The sequence below is a fragment of the Podarcis erhardii genome (assembly GCF_964252035.2).
Source record: "Podarcis erhardii genome assembly, chromosome: 7".
Lineage (NCBI taxonomy): Eukaryota > Metazoa > Chordata > Lepidosauria > Squamata > Lacertidae > Podarcis > Podarcis erhardii.
In genome coordinates, this window is record NC_138511.1 from 20,828,301 (window position 1) to 20,851,615 (window position 23,315).

Genomic DNA, 23,315 nt, shown 5'->3' on the forward strand with positions numbered 1-23,315 from the left:
TCAGTACTGGCCCCAACTTGGTGGAATGCTCTGTCACAAGAGACTAGGGCCCTGCGGCACTTGACATCTTTCCACAGGACCTGCAAGACAGAGCTGTTCCACCTGGCCTTTGGTTTGGACTCAGTCTGACCCTTATGTTTCCCTCCCCTTATGGTTTTGATCTATGGGCTACTTTTAAAATGAGGCTGCATTTTAAATTGCATTTTAACCTGTATTTTAAATTGGGTTTTCATGATTTTACTGTAATTTTACTGGTGTTAGCCACCCTGAGCCTGGCTCTGTCCTGGGAGGGCAGGGTATAAATAAAATTTATTATTATTAGTATTATTATTAGTATTATTATTATTATTATTATTATTCTCGGCCATGAACCTCACTGGGGATGACCTTGGGCCAGTCACTGTCTCTCTCTGCCTAGCCTACTTCGCAGGGTCGTTGTGAGGATAAAACAGGGTGGAGGAGGACTATGTATGCCACCTTGAGTTCCTTCAGGAAAGAAGAAGTTGGGGTGTAAAAATAAATAAATATAAACCATGAGTGGGCAAGTGTCTGTGACTTCCAATGGGTCTACTCCGAGTAGGGCTGAGCTGGGGACCACCTGAGGACTGGACATAAGCGGATCCTCTAATCTAGATCTTTTGTGGCTTCCCCTGACTCGCAAGAGGTCTTGTGGGGCAGGGGAAAACTTGCCAGGATCATGCCGTCCTTCTGTGTCTTTCAGAAGAGAATGAAAGAGATCATGCTGCAGTGTTTCCTGGCGGTCAAGTCCAAGCTTGAGTGCAAGATGGGCTACTTTGATCTCATTGGCTGTGACTTCTTAATCGACGAAGACTTCAAGGTACAGTCATGGGGCCGCATCCTCGGCTGAGTGGGCCGCGGATCGAGAGGCGCGAGTCTCCAGAGTCAGGGCTTGAGGAGGACAGTCAAGGGACTCTTCTGATGGATAATGAACCCATAGATCTGGGAATGGTGGCTGTATGGGGTGAGCCTTCGGGTCTCTCTGCCTAGCCACATCCCCTCACCAGCCTTGCTTCACACCTCCCCTGAGAGTTTTGGCCTGGCTGGAATGTGTCCTTGAACTCAGATCGTGCCTCTTTCTTTCCTGGATGGAGGATTGAGAGGGGCATGTAGAAACCAGCCCAATGCGCAGAGGGAGAATTTGCACTCGTCGCTTTGCACACTTTGTCCCTCTAGACCCACCCGCTGCTGGCCTCCGGACATTATATGGCGTGGGTATACTAGAAGTCGTGGACGTTCAGTGAAGCTGAATGTTGGAAGATTCCGTACGTACATAGTGCATAGTTGGACTACGGAACTCCCTGCCACAGGAGGCAGTGATGGGCACCGATTTGGATGGCTTTGAAAGAGGATTAGGCAAATTCATGGAGCAAAGGCTATTTCTGAAATCCAGGTAGCTCTATAGGATAATAATAATAATAATATAGGTCAATTAACTTTTCTTATTATTGACCCACTGAAATTAAGGACCACGACACACTTTCATTTCAGTGGGTCTACTCAGAGTAAATGTTCGTTGACTACAACTCTTTGATGATTGATCATAATAATGGATTTTATCCCATTTTCGTTCCACTCAAAGTAGACTCGTGGAAACTAATGGGTATGACTAACTTAGGTCCATTCATTTCAATGGGCATACTCTGAGTAGGGCTTGTTGCACACAACCCAATGATTATTAATAGAGAAATATAAGAAGAGAGATTTGTGTCCTATTTTAGCCCTACTCACAATAGATGCATTGAAATCGATGAACATGAGAAACTTGGGTCTGTTACTTTCAGTCTACTCTGTGTAAGACCTAGGTGGATATATGATTTATATGCCATGTCCTGCCCAAATGTTTTCTAAGCAGTTTACAAAACACATACACAAAAAAAAAATTGCACTGCATTGTTTAAAATACGGAATAATTTTAAATATATCTATCGTAGGCAAAACCCACAGCAAAACTATCCTATTTAAACATTAAACTATAAATGGCCATGATGAAAATGTGCAATAGAACATCCCCATTAAAACAACACAGCAATTAAAACTGGATGCTCAGGCCATGAGATCAAAGGGCATCATAATCTTCATTATCTTCAGCACCCACTTAAATAAATTATAGCCAGTTATGATTAATTCAACTACATATGCATAAAAACAATTCTATATGAGTCAAATGTTTTCTGGATATTTGTCACACTTCCAAGGAAGCCCCCGCTCTCCTGAATCCACCGCTGCACTGCTCATTTTCTTCTCTGCTTGCAGAAATATATGGCTGGCACTTTCCCCTTAAACTCTTAGCTTCCTTGAACTTGTTTATATAGCCTCTGTTGCAACAGGAAAGATATTTGTGGGGGGGAGGCGGTTACGAGAGAAAATAGAAATGACTTTAGTGCCCCCTAGTGGCAGTCATAAAACATTTTCACTGGTCAAATTGGAAAACGGAAAAAAATTGTGGGGTGGGGAAACAGAACCCAGAATCATTAAACTGTGGAGTTGGAAAGGACCCTGAGTATCATCTAGTCCAACCCCCTGCAATGCAGGAATACGCAGCTAGATTGAACCTGCAACCTTGGCATTATCACCACCATGTTCTAACCAAGTGAATTATCCAGGATCAACAAAACAGGGATCACACACATGCCTTTAAAGCACATCTCTTTCCTCAAAGAATCCCAGAAATGTTAGATTGTTAAGGGTGCTGGGAATTATAGCTCAATGAGGGGTAAACTACAGTTTCCAAGATTTGTAGGGATTTTCTTTTTAAAAAAAAAACCAAACCTGTGTTGTTGCACAATAATTCTCTTGCAGAGTCTTAGATTCAGGATTCAAAGGCAGGATCCAGTGGATCCTGAAGCTTTAAACTAGATGCACACCTCGGCCCTGATTTGCAGCCTGGATTTCAGGGCCAGAGCTGGAGATCCGGCAAATCAGCTTGTATGCAAAGAAACAAATGTGTTCCCCCCCTTTTTTCCTTTTAAACCAGGTCTGGCTCCTGGAGATGAACGCCAACCCTGCCTTGCACACCAACTGCAGCGCCTTGAAAAGCATCATTCCCACGGTGGTGAACGAGACTCTGGGTAAGCAAAGCTGAGCAGCCATGAGGGAAATGGAGGGGTTCAGGAGCACAGAAACAGGCCAACTCCTCCATGAACAGAGTTGACCAGGTGCCCAGGATTGCCACGGCTTCTATAGCTGTGTAGGGGTCCAGGCACCAGGAATAGGTGCTGTCAGGCAATTGCCCAAGCTTCCAGGAGGGCTTCGGCTGCCGATCAGCCCATCCAAAATACCAGCTTCAGCCAGCTGGACCTGGCATTCTTTTTCAAGCTGTCCTTTGCCCAGCGTTGGTGCCCAGGTGGCTGTAGCCTAGCTCCTAGGGAGGAGCGGGTGGCACAGTGGTCTAAACCACGGAGCCTCTTAGGCTTGCCAATCCGAATAATAATAATAATAATAATAATAATAATAATAATAATAATAAGTTTGTTATTTATACCCTGCCCATCTGGCTGGGCTTTCCTAGCCACTCTGGGCAGCTCCCAACAAAATATTAAAATACAGTAATGCATCAAACATTAACAGCTTCCCTAAACAGGACTGCCTTCATTTAAATAATAATAATTTTTTTTATTCATTTTCCAGTACAAATTTATACAACCATACCAAATTTTTATCACAAATATATTCTTTTGGCCTTCCCTCAGTTCTCCTGCCAATCTTCCGTTTTGATTTTTTTTTACACATTTCCTAATTTTATACTGCCTTTTATCACACCTCCCCCCTCCCTATTCCATTTTTTACAATATTTCAAATATTTTCACAGAGCTTCTTGCAAACCCACAAGCGTTATTTGCTCATCGCATGTAAAGGTAAAGGTACCCCTGCCCATACGGGCCAGTCGTGTCCAACTCTAGGGTTGTGCGCCCATCTCACTTAAGAGGCCGGGGGCCAGTGCTGTCCGGAGACACTTCCAGGTCACGTGGCCAGTGTGACGAAGCTGCTCTGGCGAGCCAGCACCAGCGCAGCACACGGAAACGCCGTTTACCTTCCCGCTATAAAGCGGTACCTATTTATCTACTTGCACTTAGGGGTGCTTTCGAACTGCTAGGTGGGCAGGAGCTGGGACCGAAAGACGGGAGCTCACACTGCCACGGGGATTCGAACCGCCGACCATGCGATCGGCAAGCCCGAGGTGCTGAGGTTTTACCCACAGCTCCACCCGCGTCCCACTCATCACATGTACTTTTCAAACAATCTGCAAATTTACTCCAGTCCTCGGTGAACCTGTGATCCCGTAGATATCGGATCTTTCCTGTTAATTTATCAAGTTCTGCGTAGTCCATTAACTTCATTCTCCATTCTTCCATCGTCGGTAATTCTTCTTGTTTCCATTTTTGAGCCAGTAGTATTCTTGCTGCTGTTACTGCATATTGGAAAAGTTTACAATCCTTTCTATTTATTTCATTTCCTACCATTCCTAACAGAAATGCCTCTGGTTTCTTAACAAATGTATATTTCAACATTTTTTCCAATTCATTATATATCATTTCCCAGAAGCCCTTCACCTTCTTACATTCCTACAACATATGATAAAAAGTTCCTTCTTTCTCTTTACATTTCCAACACTTATTACACATTTTATACATTTTTGCTAACTTTACAGGGGTAATATACCACCTATATATCATTTTCATAACATTTTCCTTTATCGCAGTACAAGCCGTAAATTTTAACCTTTCATTCCATAATTTTATCCATTCACTTAGCTGTATATTCTGTCCAAAATCTCTGGCCCAATGTATCATAACCGATTTAACTTCTTCATCTTTAGTATACCATTCTAGCAGCAATTTAAACAGGGCTGCCTTCAGATGTCTTCCAAAAGTCTGGTAGTTGTTGTTCTCTTTGACATCTGGTGGGAGGGTGTTCCACAGGGTGGGTGCCACTACCAAGAAGGCCCTCTGCCTGGTTCCCGGCAACTTGGCTTTTCACAGTGAGGGAACCGCCGGAAGGCCCTCAGATCTGGACCTCAGTTTCCAGGTAGAACGTTGGGGGTGGAGACGCTCCTTCAGATATACTGGACAGAAGGTTGACAGTTCAAATCCCCACGACGGGGTGAGCTCCCGTTGCTCTGCCCCAGCTCCTGCCAACCCAGCAGTTCAAAAACACACCAGTGCAAGTAGATAAATAGGTACCGCTACGGTGTAAAGGTAAAAGGCGTTTCCATGCACTCTGGCTTCCATCACGGTGTCCCGTTGCACCAGAAGCGGTTTAGTCATGCTGGCCACATGACCCAGAAAGCTGTCTGTGGACAAACGACGGCTCCCTCGGCCTGAAAGCGAGATGAGCGCCGCAGCCCCATAGTCGCCTCTGACCAGACTTAACTGTCCAGTGGTCCTTTCCCTTTTTTTACCTAGACTGGCTCCTGCCCAGAGCCCCCAGAAGGGAATGGAGGGGAGCCTGGAAGTTGCTCTTTGTTGGGGAGGTTCTGGGTGCAGACTGAGCAGACTCAGTTCTACCTAACAAAGGAAACCAAAAACATTGCATCGCACAGTTCCTGAGAAGGGATGGGTGGATCTCTTCGATTCAGTTTCTCTTAGTTCCTCAGGGTTGTATCCAGTTCAGTCCCCACTCTGAGAAGGCACATGAAAATTAATGGGCCTAAGTTAGCCTCATGTTCATAAACTTCAGTAGGATCCGCAATTGACTACAACCCTCCGCTTCCCACTTTGCGGTTCAGTTCTCCACATTTACACATCAGTTTGTGGTTATTGTGGAGTCCTTGTGGAATTTCATCAGCATTTTGGGGTGCATTCCTCATAAAGCACACGTTTTTGTTTGCCGTTATATACACATTTTTGCAAAGCAACTCTCTTTAGCGTAATGAATCTTTGTACACCTTTTTCACTGCTATATGATGCCCTACCTAGGATATACAGTCATAGCTTGGTTCTCAAATGCCTTGGGACTCAAACATTTTGGCTCCCGAACGCTGCAAACCCAGAAGTGAGTGTTCTGATTTGTGAACATTTTTCGGAAGCTGAACATCTGACGCGGCTTCCACAGCTTTCGATTGAGTGCAGGAAGCTCCTGCACTCAATCGGAAGCCGTGTCTTGGTTTTCAAACATTTCGGAAGTCAAACGGACTTCTGGAATGGATTAAGTTCAAGAACCAAGTTATGACTAAACATTTTTGCATGCAAATTTACTCAGTTGAAGAGCTGCATAGCGAAATTCAGAATAATAATAATATATTATTTATACCCCACCCTTCTGGCTGGGTTTCCCCAGCCACTCTGGGCAGCTTCCAACAGAATATTAAAATACAATTATTCATCCAATATTAAAAGCTTCCCTAAACAGAGCTGCCTTCAGATATCTTCTAAAGGTCTGATAGTTGCTTATTGCTTTGGCATCTGGTGGGAGGGCGTTCCACAGGGCGGGTGCCACTACCGAGAAGGCCCTCTGCCTGGTTCCCTGTAACTTCTCTTCTTGCAGTGAGGGAACCACCAGAAGGCCCTCAGTGTGGGATCTCAGTGTCCAATTTCTGAAAGATAGCTAGCTTTGGGCTTTGCCTTTCAAAAACGAGAATCAGGTAAGTTGCCTTTAATGGCGGAAACTGCATTGGGTCTCTCCCCACACCACCCCTATTCCTGACCCTCTCTCTCTGTGGGCCTTTCCCAGATCTGGCCATCGAGATTTTCACCAAGAGCCAGAAGATCCAGAACATATTGCCCTTGGAGTCACTCTGCCACTTTGCCCTGCTGTACAGCGGGGTGGGCACAGACAGCAACCAGTCGCGGCCCACCAAGAGCAGGACATCCCTCCGCTCTCTCAGGAGCCACCGGTCCCTCACCGAAAACAGCAGCTTCTGCAACAGCACATACAACATGAGCCCCGGGCGCCCGGCGGAGAAGCAGCCGGTCAAATCTCCAGAGAAGCCAGCCAAGGGCGAGGCACCAGCCCACTCTGAAGGGGTCACCATTGTGCCCAGCAGGGGGGTCCCCAGGAATACTTTGCCCATGCCCCAGATCCAGATCTCCATCGTGCCCAACCTCGCCTGCTGCCCGTCCGTCAAAACCATTCTTCGGGGCAACCAAGTCTGCAGCAGCGGCAACCAGTATATCGTCAAGAATGTCCCACCGGTCTCGGACAGGCACCCGGAGGCCGAGGGCGACGACGAGAGGGTCAGAGCTGCTGGCCTTGCTGTTGCCGGAGCGCCCTCCAAGGACCTGTCCTACGCGGCTTGGTTCCAGCAAACGTTTGGGTCCAAGTTCCTGGCGGCCAGTGGGAACGGGGCAGGCAGCCCCTTGACCAGCTCGCAGATGGTCTCCCTCCATCTCCAGTCCAGCCTCCCGCCCAATCTCCCGGCCTCCCAGGAGCAAGCCAAGCCGCTGCGCCAGCTCATGAATTACTCCAAGATGCCCGGGGAGAGTGGCAAGGCCTTGGCAGCGGGCCAGAGCTGCGGCGAATCCCTCCCTGAAGAGAAGAAGCTCTCTCACCGGGGCTCCTAAAAGCAAGATCGCTTGTGTATTTCCAAAGCCCTCCTTCTTTTTTCCTATAAAGGACGACGAGAAAAAAACCCCAAAGCAACCCCGGTCCTTGACTTCTTTCAGCAGTTCTAAAAATGGAGTCTGTGGCATCCCTTATAAGATGTCAAAAATGATTGGTGTTGGGTTTTTTGTTTTTCTTACACAAATTCTTCTTGATATGTTTTAAGGGAGAAGAAAAGGCTAATAACGAGTAAACCCGACACAAATCCGGAGTGGAGTCGCTAAGACAGTTGCAGCCAAGCTGGTGCCAAATATTTTGCTCTGCTTTCCTTGGACCGCATCAGCGAGGCTAGGAGGGAGGATCTCGTTGTCTGGGCAGCCCAGGACCAAACTGCCCAGGCTTGCGCCCTAGGGAGGTCATTTCAATGCTGCTAAGGCAGAGGTTTGACTTCACCTCTGGAGGTGCACTCCATTGTCTCTCAAGACAACAACAAGAAAAGAAAACATGGTGTAAAAAAACATGCATCTGCCCATAGTCAAGACCCAGATTAATTCTGGGATTTTGCTTGACTCCTGTGCCTTCCCTTTGAGATTGATATTCAGGGGTGGGGCGGTCAGTAGCATGATGGAAATTGACATCCTTGCCCTCTTTCCTTCCCTGTGTGATGTGGAACATGCAATAACGCCCTGCTTGATCATTCGTTGAGCAGAGCACAGAATCGCAGAATCATCGAATTGTAGAGTTGAAAGGGACCTTGCAAGTCATCTAGTTCAACTCCCTGCAATGCTGGAATCTTTTGCACAACGTGGGGCTCAAACCCACAACCCTGAGATTAAGAGTCTCATGTTCTATACCAACTGAACTAGCAGATGAGTAATGTTGTTGCATGCCACCCCAATCTCTGAACAATGCCAGATTCCAGGGCTACCAGGTGCCCTTACCAAGGCCTGTGTTTCCTTTCGGACAACGAGGCACAGCAGGGACTGTGGTGTCTTTATGATACATCGTTTATTGACACAAATATACAACCTTGAGCCTAGGGGGGTGGAAATCTTTGCATTCCAGGAGGGTCCTGCCTCTCCCATGGCAGCCAGCGTTGGATTCAGACTGCCAGCCCACATTGTGCTTGCAAACTGCTTCCTAAGACGCCAATATTTTTCCTCTTGCTTACGCCAGCCCCCGGCAATTCTGAAACTACCCCCTCCCAACTCTGCATTGTCTTATGCTAACTACCCAGAGTGATGGCTACCAACCTAGACAGCTTTAAAGAGAATGATACAAAATTCATAGAGAAAGGTATCAGATGACTATGCTCTGCTTCCAGATGTAGAGTACAGTGTAGAACTTTTTCTTTGCATGCAGGAATTCCCAAATCCCAGCTCCAGCAGCATAGCATGGGGGGGGTGCAGAGGGGTAGTGGCCTGGGGCACAAAATTCTGAGAGGGGCACAACCAGGCACCCCCACAACAGGCTCTCCTATTGAGGGCATGTGGCTGAGCTCCCAACGCCTTCCAGAGCCACAGGGAGGCAAGTTACGTTTCGGGCCTGGGGTGGTGCCACCTTCTCCTCATGGCCCTTGAAGGGATGCCCGCATGCCAAGCCAGGAGGCAGCAGAGCCATCAAGCTGAGAAGGTGCACAGCCAACTACTACCACCAGCAGCAGCAGCCATGTGTTTTGCAGACACAGCACACACACACACCCCAGGGGCATGCTTCCACCCAGCTGCCCAGTCCACCCAATTGCCCTGCCCCAGCCCCAGCAACCCATCCTATGCCACTGCCCTGGCAACTGCAGGCAAAAGGGAACCAGGTCACCGTCGATGGGAGGGTTCCTTCTCTGTCTTACACTCTGGAGAGCTGCTGCCAATCAATACATCCTCTACACTGACTGTCAGCGCCTCTCCAGGCCTTCAGGCAGGGATGTCTTCCAATTCTTCCTGAAGATGCTTATGATTGAACCCAGGACCTTCTGCATGCAAAGTTGATGCTCTGCCACCGTGCTACGTCCCTTCACATAAGGCTGCCTTATACAAGTTAGACCGCTGGCATGTCTAATTCAACATTGTGTAAGCTGATGGGTAGAGGCTCTCCAGTGTTTCAGGCAGGGGACATTCCCAGCCCTACTTGGAAATGCCGGGGATCGAACCTGGGACCTTCTTCACGCAGAGTAGATGCCCCACCACTGAGCTGCGGCCAGTGACACACACTGCCTGGCCAGCTGCCCCTACTGAGCCTCTGTGTAAGCCAGCAGTCCAGCTTGTGACCTCTCACCATGAAATCCTCTCTAACAAAACACCAATAGAAACGTATGATCTTTACTCAGGTTGTGCCCAAACTGTTAACTCCACCTTTCATAGGAACGCAGGAAGCTGCTTATCCCAAGCCATATCAGTATTGTCTGCACTGACTGGTAGCAACTTTCCGGGGTTTTGGACAGGGTCATTCCCGTCCCTGCCTGGAGATGCTGGGGATTGAACCAGTGGCCTTCTGCATGAATGCACCGGACTGTAGCCTCTCCTTCCTCACCCTGTTGCTTTTCTCCCCCCTTGTGAAAATGCCAGTCCCACCTTTGCGAGATTAACGCAGCTTCAGAATCTGAGCGGGGTTGAAAGAAGTTGTCTGAGAGTGTGCAGTGGCGTAGCGTGGGGGGTGCAGGGGGGGGCAGCCGCACCGGGCGCAACATTTGGGGGGGGCGCGCTCGCACTCGCAGCTCTCTGCCCCTACCTGGCTCACTCACTCTCTCTCACTGCAGTGCTGGCTGTGCGAATCCGATCCGAGCTGCCGGGTCGCCGCCCACTGTGGAGGGGGAGGGTGCCAGGCGTGCGGTGCGGAGCGGAGAGAGAGCGAGGGAGGGACTATCTGGGGGAGGGACAGTGCAGCGGCCGCCCAGCGCAGCGCTGAGCGCGGGAGAGAACCACACCCGACCAGCCCAGGCAGCAGCAAGAAGAAGCTGGCAGCGGCGGCAGGTTAGGGGTTAGGGGCGCAAATTACTTGCCTTGCCCCGGGTTAGGGGGCCTTGCCCCGGGTGCTGACAACCCACGCTACGCCGCTGAGTGTGTGCAAGCACAAAGCACACCCCCAGCTTCCAGCCGGGTAACAAAACCATCCTTTCTTCAGATTGGTCCTGAAATTCAAGTGGGGAAAACACCTGAAGCTGTGAGTCACGGCGAACGGTTGAAAACATTTTAAAGAGGCACGCACTCCGTCGCGGGGCGTTTCAGAGAAAGGGAAAGTGTCCATGAGGTCACCCGCTATCACAGTCGCGAATTTCCACAGTCTCTTTACTAGCAGCGGAAAGAAAGAAATGAGTGAAGCTGAAGCTTTATTGTTTTAACGGAGAATTGTCAGTTTCACAAAGGAAGCGCAGCTCAAGGCTCTGGGGTTGCCCTCCCCCCCTTCCTTTTCTAAAAATTAAAAAAAGAAAAGGCGATTCTCGTTAAGAGATGGGGGTGGCGCCGCTGCTTTGGCGATGAAAGCAAACTTTCTTCCCTTGCGTCAGAATTGCACCCTTTGAAACTGTGGAAGAAGCAGCGGAGTAAAAGAGAGAGAAAAACGCCTTCAGGTTTCCCAAAGCAGGTTTCTCGAAACAAGGAAAGCTCACGGCAACGGCCTCCAGAACAGAGCATGAGGAGGGACGTCATTATGGGGGTGGTGAGATAAGCAGAAAAGCCTCCAGGCAGCCTGCAGTTGGAGATACACATTGTGCCAGAGGGTGGGGAAAAGCTCAGGGGGATCCTGTTAAGATTGCCATTTTGCAGATTCTAAGCTGAGTCTTGCTTACCAAACAGGGAGAGGCTCTTAGAGCAGGTGTCTCCAAGCCAGGGGCCTCCAAATGATTTAGACTACACCTTGCCTCACCCTATGGTCAGGGACAATGGGAGACGTTGCCCACAACATCAGGAGCATGCCAATCAAGGGAAAGCTGTCCTAGGCATGAAGGGCACGTCATTCTATCTGAGTACCACAAATCATATGCCTGTGCCCAGGCCATGTTTTGCCACCCCCACCAATATACATAGACAGGGTTGCTAACTGGCCGGTCGATTGCTGATCTGACCAGTGAAATGGCATTCTGAGCTGAGCTAATCCTGCTCAGAGTAAATCCCTTGAAAGTAAATGGGCAAGGCTGGCTCAGGTCCATTCAGTTCAGTTAGCCTGCTCCCAGTGAAATGTAGTTGGAGAAGACCCTCCTCTCTCAGAGAACCAGGAAGGAAGTCTGGGAAGTCAGATTCTGCAAGGCTCCGCCCACAACCCTCCCAGTCACATTTTGGCTCCACCTCCAATATACGCCAGACTCCGCCCTGCCCTCTGGCCCCACCTTCCCTGGCTTCATACCCATGGAGTACTCATAGGACCAGTGTTTTTGTAAAAAAAAATCGGACGTCTGCTGCCCTACCCATGAGGATGTCTGCTGCATTCTCCAGCTTCCAAACCCTGCCTAGGAAAGCGAGGTGGGTGGCTTGTTCCAGCAGTTGCAACTGGGGATGGGTGAATAGGGAAAGCAGGGTTGGAATTTCCATCTCCTGGAGATCCTTCCTCGTAACCTGATTTCCCTAGCCAGCAAGGAAAGCTCTCAAAGTCAGAGGGTGTGGAGCAGGTGAGCTGATCTAGAGACAGCTGGTAGCAGTGAAGGAGCCAACCTAGAGGGAAACAGCTCGTGCGCCCAAAGCCCCATCATTGCTACAACAAAGATAATAGCTGCCATTCATATAGTTCAGCCGCCTAGATATTGCGGGGCGAGTTTTGCACATGCTTGTGGATTCGCCCCAAGTTCTTTCAATGGGCCAAAGAGATCTGTGAGGCCTTCCATTTGTCCATGTTCTCCCCGTGCTCTTCCTCTGGGAACTGGCAACTGCAGGTGTCTTCATGATGAGATCCTAGGAAGTTTGAAGGGTGGACGGATTCAGGCTCTGCAGGACAAAGGTACCAATGGTAAGACAAGGAGGAGGGATGTCTGAGGACCACATTCCTTCCTGGGAAATTTGGCATGCCCCAGAGATGGGCGGGGCCAAAGGCCAAAGTGGGTGGAGCAATGAATGTAAATTTTATTGTCATGCAGTAGGTGGAGTACCCTCCAACCAGGCAAGCAAGGGTTGATGGGCACAAAAAATGAGGACATGCAATAATTAAACCTGTGGTTGGGAGGGGTGTGGAGGGAGAAGGAGGTGCTGGGTTCAATCCTGCTGGGTGCTGCTTTGATAGCACATTCCCTGCAAGGAAGCCTTGCCAAAGCAGACCCTGCAGAGACTGCCTGCATCTTCTGTTTCTCCCCTGCCTCATAACCAGCGCAGGTCCAGATCGCTCTGGGTGGGACAACCCAACCTGAGTTGACTGGGGCTGTCTCTCCACTCAATGCAGGGTGATTTGGCGCTGGATCCGGGCTTGGGTCAGATCCAGAGCACAACCCTACTGGAAGTTGGTGTAGTCCAGGTGTCATGGATGCAATTGGATGCAGAGGAATGGTGGTGGTGGGGAACCAGCTGGGGACCCACTAAGGGAAGAAGGCTCAGAGACCAGGGACTGTTGGTGGGATGATGATGAGTGGTCAGAGGGAGAAGATTGGGAGGAGGAGGAGGTGTTGGAAGAGGTAACAGGGTTTAGTGAGCTAGGAGAGTCGGTGGCAGAGAAGTCCAGAATCGGAGGCAGAAGCTGAAACAGGAAGAGGGGGGAGAGAGGCCAAGAGGCAGAGATGAGTCAGGCTGGTGAAGAATTGCAGGTGTCTCCCCCTTCTGCTGTGACAAGCTCCCCTCCCTACTTGTCTCCCAGAACCAGAAGAGGGCTGAAATGGGTGGAGGAGCAGCAGTCTGCACGCAGGCGCAGTCTCTGATTACTTGGGGGAAAGGCCTAGAAAGGAGGGGACTTAGCTGTGGGGAGGTGGGGGCTTTCGGTCACAGCAACTGATTCGTGGGGTAAGACCTCCCAGAGACGAGCTGCGGTGTTCATTAGGCCTGACACTCAGCCAAGTCTGTGAGGATCGTCTTTTTGCTAATAAAGGAATTAGTGCCAACTTTGAGCACTGTGATTTACTGCCGGCTCGCCCTTTGACACTAGGCTTTTGACTGATACCGCCATGGCTAGGTTAGGAGGGAACTCTGGGTGGGCACCAAGAGGGGGTCAAAAAGCTACACTGACCTTCCACCAGGGGAAGTTTCTTCTTCTGTGTCCATACGCAGATGATTAAAAAGAACGTCAGCAGGATGAGAAGAGAGAGGCCCGTTGCTGTCACAATGGTCAAGACAGTCGTCACTGTGGAATCTAAAGAATTAATGTGCATAGATTTATGTATTTATAAGAGCATTATTTTACCACCATATCATAAAACACCCGGGGAGTATTCAAACATAAAACACCATTCAAATAAATAAATAAATTCACATTAAAGTGACTGGCTGCTAAATAATAATAATAATCTGCTGCATAGACCTGTCGACGGAACTTTGGCTGAGCTCCAACTCCCTAGATGTGCTTCAAGGGCGCCATCTAGGCTGCAATACCAGCCACCTGAGCATTCTGTCAGCTGACCTCCCAAGGGCCAATCCCAGCACACCAGGCCCTATATAAGCTCAGAACCCGGTGACTTGTTCCTCATTCCTAGCGTGAGGACACTGCATAACTCCCTCCTCTCTGCAGCAGTGGCGTAGCGTGGGGGGTGCAGGGGGGGCCGGCCGCACCGGGCGCAACATCTGGGGGTTAGGGGTAGGGTTAGAGGGCGCAAATCCACGGGTTAGGGGGCGCAAATTACTTGCCTTGCCCCGGGTGCTGACAACCCACGCTACGCCACTGCTCTGCAGCAGGTTTTAAAAACAAGCACTAGATTTTTGAAACAAGGAAGCTGAAGAAAACACTCCTCCGTATAATTCATTCTCATATATTTAATCCATTTTGTCTGTTTTAATTGGAGTTTAATTGGGTTGAGAGTTTAATTTATAGAATTTGGAATTACTTTAATCTTACATAGCATTTTAAGAGGGTAATTTATCTGTAATTAATCTGTGTTCATAATTTATATTTTCTAACCTTCCATTTCATTGATCTTTTCATTGGTTTTTTCTCATATTAATCTATATCATTATTTTCTTTCTTGAGCATCTATAGATTTAAATCTTCTTATAAAAGATGAGAAAAATTATTTGTTTAAAGGTATCCCCCCTTTTTTTCTTTTTAAAAGTTAGGTATTATTTTATATACTCTTCTTTACTCAGTTATTAATGGGCTCATAATATTGTAATAGATGAATTAATGATATCTGTTTCTAGGACATTCTTTATTTAACAGTATCTTTTTTTCTCCCCCTTCGTTTTCAGGTTTTTTGATCAGATAGGCACTAACATAAAGCAGTGATGACAGCCTTTACCAAAGGTGTCATGGGCTTTGAAGACACTCGAACTCAGGACGCAAGGGAGAAACGTGCTAAGAGGAAGGCACGCTTGGCAAATCCACACCGTGATCAACTCCCACCCAGAAACCAATGTCCCCACTGTGGAAGGACGTGTGGATCCAGAATTGCCCCCCACAGTCACTTATGGGCTCATTGTTAAAACCGTGTTTATGGAAGACAATCTTACTCGGCTACGAGTGATTGCCAAAGAAGAAGAAGACCTGTTACACGTTGTGACATTGAAGCGTATTTATGAACTTAAATATATAAAACAAAACAAACACCGAAATATGTCTTTAATATTTGCTGCCACCTGCAAGAGAACTCTCTTGCTAGCCGTGACCATCATTCCTGTGCCCCAAGGACACCCATCTCTGTGTCTCCTCATGGACATCTTTGCTCCTGTCCCCAGAATAACGCCCAGGTCACCCTCCCATTTTCACCACCTGCATGGGCCACATCAAAAACGTGTGCGTCAAAAAACGTCTCCAAGTGTGTGAGATTTGGCAACAGCCGTAATTGGAATCCAGTCCCGCTGTGTCCATGTTCTCCCTGTGTCTTGTATTCAGTGCAAGCTGTACTCAGAGTAGACCCACTGAAGAGAACAGGCACCACAGACAGATTCATTCATTTCAACAGGTCTGCTTTGAGTAGAACTGTGTCGGAGACAACTCTGCGATTCCCATGTGTACGTCTTTTAGGCCCATTTCAGATACAGAAAACCGAACCGTACCAGTTTGCATAACCACGGTGACAGGTCTCGTGTCGCCACATTCCACGTTATGAGTTGTGTTTCCTGGTCGTCGAACTGGAAGCCCCAACGTCTTGCAGCTACAAAGGAAGGAAAGAAAGATGGTTGGAACATGAGTGATGCACTCAAGGTGTGCTATAGCTTAGTGGTTGAGCATCAGTTTTGCTTGTGTCTCCAGGCTTGGAGAGTCCTCTGTCTGAAACCCTGGATAGCTGCTGCCAGTCAGTGTAGACAACACTGAGTTAGATGGACCAATGGTCTCTCTCGTATATTCCTATAATAAAATAAAAAGGTAAAGGGACCCCTGACCATTAGGTCTAGTCGTGACTGACTCTGGAGTTGCGGCGCTCATCTCACTTTATTGACTGAGGAAGCCGGTGTACAGCTTCCAGGTCATGTGGCTAGCATGACTAAGCTGCTTCTGGCAAACCAGAGCAAAGCATGGAAACGCCATTTACCTTCCCACCGGAGTGGTACCTGTTTGAGGTGCTTTCAAACTGCTAGGTTGGCAGGAGCAGGGACCAAGCAATGGGAGCTCACCCCGTCGCGGGGATTCGAACCGCCGACCTTCTGGTCAGCAAGTCCTAGGCTCTGTGGTTTAACCCACAGTGCCACCCGCATCCCTTTCTATAATAAAATAGCATTATTATTATTTATGCTACAAAGCAGAGAATGACTTACTTTGCCCAAGGTCTGCAACAGCTGCCTTTGGCATCAGAGAAAGTTCCATTTGGGCATGGGCTGCAGAAATATCTGAAGTCAATAGTGCCTGGAAGAAGGAAGAGGGGAGGTGGTTACATATTGTTGAGAGGCTCCCAGCTGTGCTTTTACTCTTTCTAACAAAGCAACATTTTCTCTATTTCGGCTTAGTAAATGTCTGTACAATCTCTCCAAAACAGTTTTCAATAAGCGGCGAACTATAAAATTGAGTGAGATGGTATAACAATTTGATACGATAAGCCAATACTCAGTTCCAAAAAAAACCCCTAGTAAAACATATTTATTATTATGTATAAAATTTGTATACCGCCTTATACACATCGATCGCAGGGTGGTTCACAACGTAAGATTACAATATAAAAACCCCTACAAAATACATAATGAAAAATAAAAACAAAGACAACCCAATAATTCACATACACCCTTACACAATATATTTTATAGGGCATTAGATGTCCATCACGCCTATTGTTCAGGCTCAGAACCTGGCAGACCACACAGGCTCCGCCCTCAGATACACCACCCCCTACCAGACTCCACCCTCTGTCCTGCTATACCCTGACAGGCTCCGCCCCCTACTCTATTGCATTCTGACAGGTTCCAAGCCCTGATCCACCACATTCTGCCAGACCAGACCCTTTAACCTTGCTAGGTTTTACCTCTTGTCCGTCTTGTCCTCCATACGCTGTTAGACTACAACTCCCATCATCCCTGACCCTTGGCTCTGCTGGCTGGGGATGATGGGACTTGTAGTCTCACAACGCCTGGAGGACCCAAGGTGGAAGGCCTGTGACTTACAGCAAGAAGGGATTGACTCAAGGGTTACCTGAACATCTCAGTTCCTGCCCTTCTGGGCACATTGGCAGTGCCCGGCATTGATGGCATTGCTTGTCCTTACAGCACTTCCCACCACCACATTTGCCACAGGATTTCGGGGGAATTCCTGGTGATGAAGAAAGCACAGGTCAAGCCAGGTGAGCAAGGAAAGAGGACTATAAATACATATTTCTTTGCAGCTGCCCCTTTGAGTCTATGATGGGCACCGCGGCTTAGCCCAGGCCCTGGGAGAAAAATACAGCGCTCCATTGAAATCAGTTAACCTAAGTTATTTTATTTATTACAGTTATATCCTTCCTTTTTCGCCAAGGAGCTCAAGTAGGAGTACATTGTTCCCCTCTCCTCATGTAATCCTCATAACTCTGTGAGCTAGGTGAGGTTGAGAGCTTTTGGCTGTCTCAAGGCTGTGTGGTGAGCTCCATGGCTGAGTGGAGATTTGAACCCTAGTCTCCCAGGTCCTATACCAACATGCTAACCGCTATGCTGCATTGGCTTTCCAGTGTGTTCTTTAACTTCAATGGCTCTACTCTGAGTCCTCCAGCAACTGCAGCTTTGATGAGATTATGAATCCACAGCCATGCCATGTGGGTTGGTGGGCACCAGAGCTTGAACCCTGCAGGGACATCTCTCTTGACAGCCTTTGATCACTGGTTCACAGACTCCTTGGGAGATCAAGAGAACCCCAAACAAAGACTGACAGAGCCGGAAACTCCATTGCCTCAAAGAAGCCAACAGAAAAAAAAAGCTACAGAAAAAGGCACTGGTCGCTTAACTGGCCTGAAGGGGCACTCAGGGGGTGGGGATTCCAGTTAATGACTACCTAGCCTTACTATAAATCCTTGAGGACTTTGCTGAGAAGACTTGGGTGACATGTCTCGCCTTATGGGGTGCTATCCGTGGTCCTGAAGCCTTGCCAAACTACTGGCCACTTCTTGTTTCGGCCATCATTCTTAGTGGAAGACATCCCTGTGGATCATGACACACCCACCCCTTGGAATGGGGCATTACTGGGAGAAAGGGAAAGATGCTGACTACCAAACCAATTGGAGCAGTATGGAAACTGAAATGTGTCTGCCCCCTGAAAACAGCCCCAAATCTCTCCCTCTTTTCATGAAATTATTATGGCCTAACCCAGCACTAATTGCTGCCATTTAGGCTTGCAAATGGACACCTAGTGGTCTATGGCAAACAAGAACTGCACCAGATGTACCCCTTTTGTCCGGCGGAAAGTTAGGCATGTTCGTAGTGTATAATTCTTATTTTCAGCTGATGCGGTTTCAATGTTTTGATCAATGGGAAATGTTTAAACCACCACATGGCTCAATAATGAAATGATAGATAATATTAGTTGTTTTAATTTGTTCTAATGTTGTTTTTAATGCTGTAACCCACACTGGGACCTTAAGGTGAAGAGTTCGTAATAAATTGATAAATAAGATCTGGAAAGATAGAAAAGAAAGAGGCAGCAGGATTGGGTGGCAGTCAGATTGGCTGTCTAGGAAGAATAGATTGGATAGCTAGATTGATATACACGGTAAGTAAGATTAAATTATATAGAGATGGATAGAAAATGCACACCGTTCAATAAACAAAGGGATAGAAGGAATTGATAAGAAGACAGGTTGGAATATTGTAAGTAAATAGAATAGATTTAATGGATTGATAATGATATATAGAAATGGTAGCTAGGATAGTTGTGTAAAAAAAATAGAAACTAGCACACAGGTCAATAAACAAAAGGATATAAAAGACTGATATGCTCTGTAAAGATGGAGAAAAAGGAGAGGGTACAATAGGAACAGATCAGATAGACAGATAGGCATGGGATTGTAAAGTTATGGAATTATAGGTAGAAAGTAGCATGTGGGTCAATAGACAAAATATAGACAAGATTGGTAAGTTGCAAATATAGAAAATAAAGGATAGCATAGGAAGATAGGTAAAATGACAGATAATGCATTTGACAGAATAGAAAGGGATATGAAATAGATTGAACAGATAGATTGACATTTATGGTGAAGAGGATAGTTAAGTTATGCAAAGATAGAAAAACAGGATATATAAAATAGGTAGACAAGGTAGAATAGGTAAGATGGATAGGATAGCCAGACATTATATCAGCTATGGCAAAGTGTAGTTCTTAGGAAGTTCTCAGTATTACAAATAAAATTATCTCAGTAAACTTTGGTTTAACCACTGAACCGCTTGGCCTATCTTATGTAAGAAGTCTTTCTATTGCTCATAATGCAATAGTTCTCTTGAACCCTGAGGTGAGACTTTGGAAATGGGGAGACACATTCTGAACACAATGGTATCTTTCCTCCTAACCATTAGGCTCATTTTCAGGGTATCAATGCAAGAACACCTTAGCTGAAGCCTCTGGCAATGTCCTAAGCTTCATGCTGAAAATTAGTGGTGATTCCCTGCAGTTGTTTTTAAGAAGATGTAGGAAAAATGAGGGGTGGGAATAATTTTCACAAGTCATCTGTTGGTTTCCTAAGCTTAAGAATGTAAATTTGACATTTAAGGGCTGTAGCTCAGCAGGACTGCAACTGCTTTGCATGCAGAAGGTCCCAGGTTTGATCCCTCGCAACTCCAGGTAAGATTGGGAGATACAACCTGTCTGAAGCTCTGGATAATACCTGCTAGTCAGAATCATAGGCAACTTCCTATGTTCCTATATCTTAAAGGAAGGACTGAACTCAGTGGTAGAACTTTGCATGCAGAAAGTCCCCAGTTCAGTTCCTGACATCCCCAAGGAGGGTTAGGAAAGACCCCGTCTGAAACCTGCTGCCAGTCAGTGTAGACAATACTGAGCTAGATGGATCAACAGCATGACTTGGTTTAAACACTTTCCTATGTTCCTATGAAAGGCTGAGTCAATAATCTGGGCATTACCTGGGTAAAGATCATACATTTCTACTGGGAAAGACCCCCTGCCTGATACCCCAAAGAGCTGCTGCCACCCAGTGTTGGCAGTACTGAGCTGAATGGACCGTCGTCCTATGTTCTTATGCTGCAGTGGGACATCTGAAGTGAGGCCTTTGAGAATGCTAGGCTTTTACTTACGATAATAGCTAACCTCAAATTCAACAGGGCCTTGGAGCATATGCAGAGTGCCATCTCAGTCAGAGATTCTTTAGCATTGCAGGGGGTTGGACTAGATGATGCTTCCCGTTCTAGGTAAAGGTAAAGGTACCCCTGACCATTAGGTCCAGTCATGACCGACTCTGGGGTTGTGCGCTCATCTCACTCTGTGGGCCGAGGGAGCCGGCGTTTGTCCGCAGACAGGTCATGTGGCCAGCATGACAAAGCTGCTTCTGGTGAACCAGAGCAGCACATGGAAATGTCATTTACCTTCCCGCTGGAGTGGTACCTACTTGCACTTTTACGTGCTTTTGAACTGCTAGGTTGGCAGGAGCAGGGACCGAGCAATGGGAGCTCACCCCACCGTGGGGATTCGAACCGCCAACCTTCCGATCAGCAAGTCCTAGGCTCTGTGGTTTAACCCACAGCGCCACCTGCGTCCCATGGTTCTATGAACTCCCCTGGACTACAAGAAAAGAGCTATCAACCAAGGTAGTCCAAAACCTCAAACCCTAAGGAATATGAAAACTCTGATCCAAACTTACCAGCAAGAGTTGACGAGCAACAAGGTCTCCCTTCCTGTTGACCATCAATGGCGGATTCTGCTAGTTCCACACACAGCCAGAGCATCGCCAAGCAAAGCCAGCAGCCATCTAATCTGGGGTGAGACTTGGCTTCCATTTCCTTCAGTCACCTCTTCACTTCCTCCGCTGGGGATGGAGGCCCACAGTTCTCCCACAACTAGCCCTCTGGTGCGCTGGCTGGGAACGCTGTGCCTGTTAAGGTCTCTCACCTCTACTTCTCTTCTGTCTCCCTTTCGCTTCTTTCGACACATTTTTGTAGCAAAGAGCAGCCCACGTGTTTTCTGTGGAACGAAAGCCATGTCATTTCCTGTATGGTGTGTCCGTATGGCCCTCTCGTACCACAGCTCTCAACAGGAAGCCCTGAGGCGAGAGACATGAGGGGGAATCAGAAGAAGAAGAAGAAGAAGAAGAAGAAGAAGAAGAAGAGGAGGAGGAGGAGGAGGAGGAGTTTGGATTTGATATCCCGCTTTATCACTACCCTAAGGAGTCTCAAAGCGGCTAACATTCTCCTTTCCCTTCCTCCCCCACAACAAACACTCTGTGAGGTGAGTGGGGCTGAGAGACTTCAAAGAAGTGTGACTAGCCCAAGGTCACCCAGCAGCTGCATGTGGAGGAGCGGGGAATCGAACCCGGTTCACCAGATTACGAGTCTGTCACTCTTAACCACTACACCACACTGGCTATCGGAGCCCAGCAAGAATATCTCTCTCTCTCTCTCTCTCTCTCTCTCTCTCTCTCTCTCTCTCCCCCCCCCCTCTCTTTCTCCTGGCACTGCAACTTGGGGACGTCCAATAAAGCAGAACATTGGAAGATCCAGACAAAAGGAAGGAGTCCTTCACAAAGCTCATAGCCCAACTGTGGCACTCTCTCTCGCAGGAGACAGAGACAGCCACCCAATTTGAATGGCTTTAAAGCAGGATTAGACATGGAGAAGACTATTGAAGGGGACTAGTGATTCAGAATGCTTCTGAATGCCAGTTACTAGAAATCACATGGGGAGAGATGCTGTTGAGCTCAGGCCCTGAAGGAGCGTCTCCATCCCCATTGTTCAGCCCGGACACTGAGATCCAGCGCCGAGGGCCTTCTGGAGGTTCCCTCATTGCGAGAAGTGAGGTTACAGGGAACCAGACAGAGGGCCTTCTTGGTAGTGGCGCCCGCTCTGTGGAACCTCCTCCCTTCACATGTGAAGGAAATAAGCAGCTATCTTCTCTTTAAAAGACATCTGAAGGCAGCCCTGTTCAGGGAAGTTTTTAATATTTAACGCTGTATTGTTTTTAACACTCGATTGGGAGCCGCCCAGAGTGGCTGGGGAAACTCAGCCAGATAAATAATAATAATAATAATAATAATTCAGAAGCATCCAGTTGGCTGCTGTGAGGGTGCTGGATGAGATGAGCCTTTGGCCTGATCCTGCTTCAGAACTCTCCTTACGTTCAAAGAGCAGCAGGCATCGTTCAAGCGATACAGAAAAAGGCAGCTGTAGCCTAATAAAGGGCAATGATCCTCTGATCTAGTGTTCCGCAAACTCAGATCTCCAGCTGTTTTTGGGACTACAACTCCCATCACCCCTAGCTATAAGGACCAGTGGTCAGGGATGATGGGAATTGTAGTCCAAAAACAGCTGGAGACCCAAGTTTGGGAAACACTGATTGACGAACTCAGTGGCATGTTTCAGATGTTCAGCGTCGCTTTCCTGCCTCCGTGGGTCTTCAGCAGGAGATGTTTACTGAAAGTCAGCACAGGAGGGGCAACACCAACGAGTTGTGGCTAGGAAAGGCAGCCGAGCGAGGGCAGGGAACTCTGCTTGAATGGTCCTGGAACCACGGGGAAATTCTGATGTTTTGAGGGAGGAAGCTCTGCGCCTTGGGAGTAGAGTATCTGCTTTGCATGCAGGAAGTCCCAAATTCAATTCCCTGCATCTTCAGGTTGGGCTGGGAAAGACCCTGAAGAGTTGCTGCCAGTCAGTGTAGACTATGCTGAGAGAGATGAGCCAACCGTCAGATCCAGTCTAAGGAGGCTTCTTAAGTTTCTGTGTCTCAAGGACAGAGCATCTGCTTTGCATGCAGAAGGTTCAATCCCCAGCATCTCCAGACAGGGCTGGGAGATGCCCCCTATCTGAGACCCCAGACAGCCACTGCCAGTCAGTGTAGGCAGTACTGAGCTAGATGGACCACTGGTCTGGCTCAGGTTAAGGCAGTTCTCTATGTTCCTATCCATTGCTTCACCCACTTTTGCCTCTGTCCCAATCTGCGGCCCCCATAACATTATCTTTGAGGAAATGTGGCCCTCAATATAAAAAAGGTTCCTGCCATGCCTCTTTCTGTGGCCATTTATCAATTCGGGAAAATGTTTTCTAGAAGGAGGTGAATATTTTGCTCCTCTTTTTGTTGACAACATGGATTTATCTTATTATTAATAGATATGGATCTGCAAACTAAGCTTTCGAGCATGTTATCTG

General features: G+C 47.7%; 2 protein-coding genes across 7 annotated transcripts in view; one reads left to right on the plus strand and one right to left on the minus strand.

Moving 5' to 3' along the window:
• Window positions 1-7,595, plus strand: part of TTLL10 (tubulin tyrosine ligase like 10) — a 197,881-nt gene extending 190,286 nt beyond the window's left edge. For all 6 annotated transcript variants that reach the window (XM_081870836.1, XM_081870838.1, XM_081870837.1 and 3 more), the window contains 3 exons: window positions 722-838; window positions 2,996-3,089; window positions 6,691-7,595. In XM_081870836.1, the coding sequence (XP_081726962.1) occupies window positions 722-838; window positions 2,996-3,089; window positions 6,691-7,520 (1,041 nt within the window). In that variant the 3' untranslated portion in view covers window positions 7,521-7,595. The remainder of the gene's footprint in view (window positions 1-721; window positions 839-2,995; window positions 3,090-6,690) is intronic.
• Window positions 7,596-12,276: 4,681 nt separating this feature from the next.
• On the minus strand, window positions 12,277-21,154 carry TNFRSF18 (TNF receptor superfamily member 18; the record flags this gene model as incomplete). Its single annotated transcript, XM_081871373.1, has 6 exons — window positions 20,819-21,154; window positions 17,176-17,292; window positions 16,311-16,398; window positions 15,612-15,709; window positions 13,633-13,755; window positions 12,277-12,410 (listed from the first exon to the last, which is right to left on the minus strand). Exons 1-6 carry the CDS (start codon window positions 20,952-20,954, stop codon window positions 12,277-12,279), a joined length of 696 nt encoding a protein of 231 aa, XP_081727499.1. The 5' UTR covers window positions 20,955-21,154.
• Between the last annotated feature and the right edge of the window lie 2,161 nt (window positions 21,155-23,315).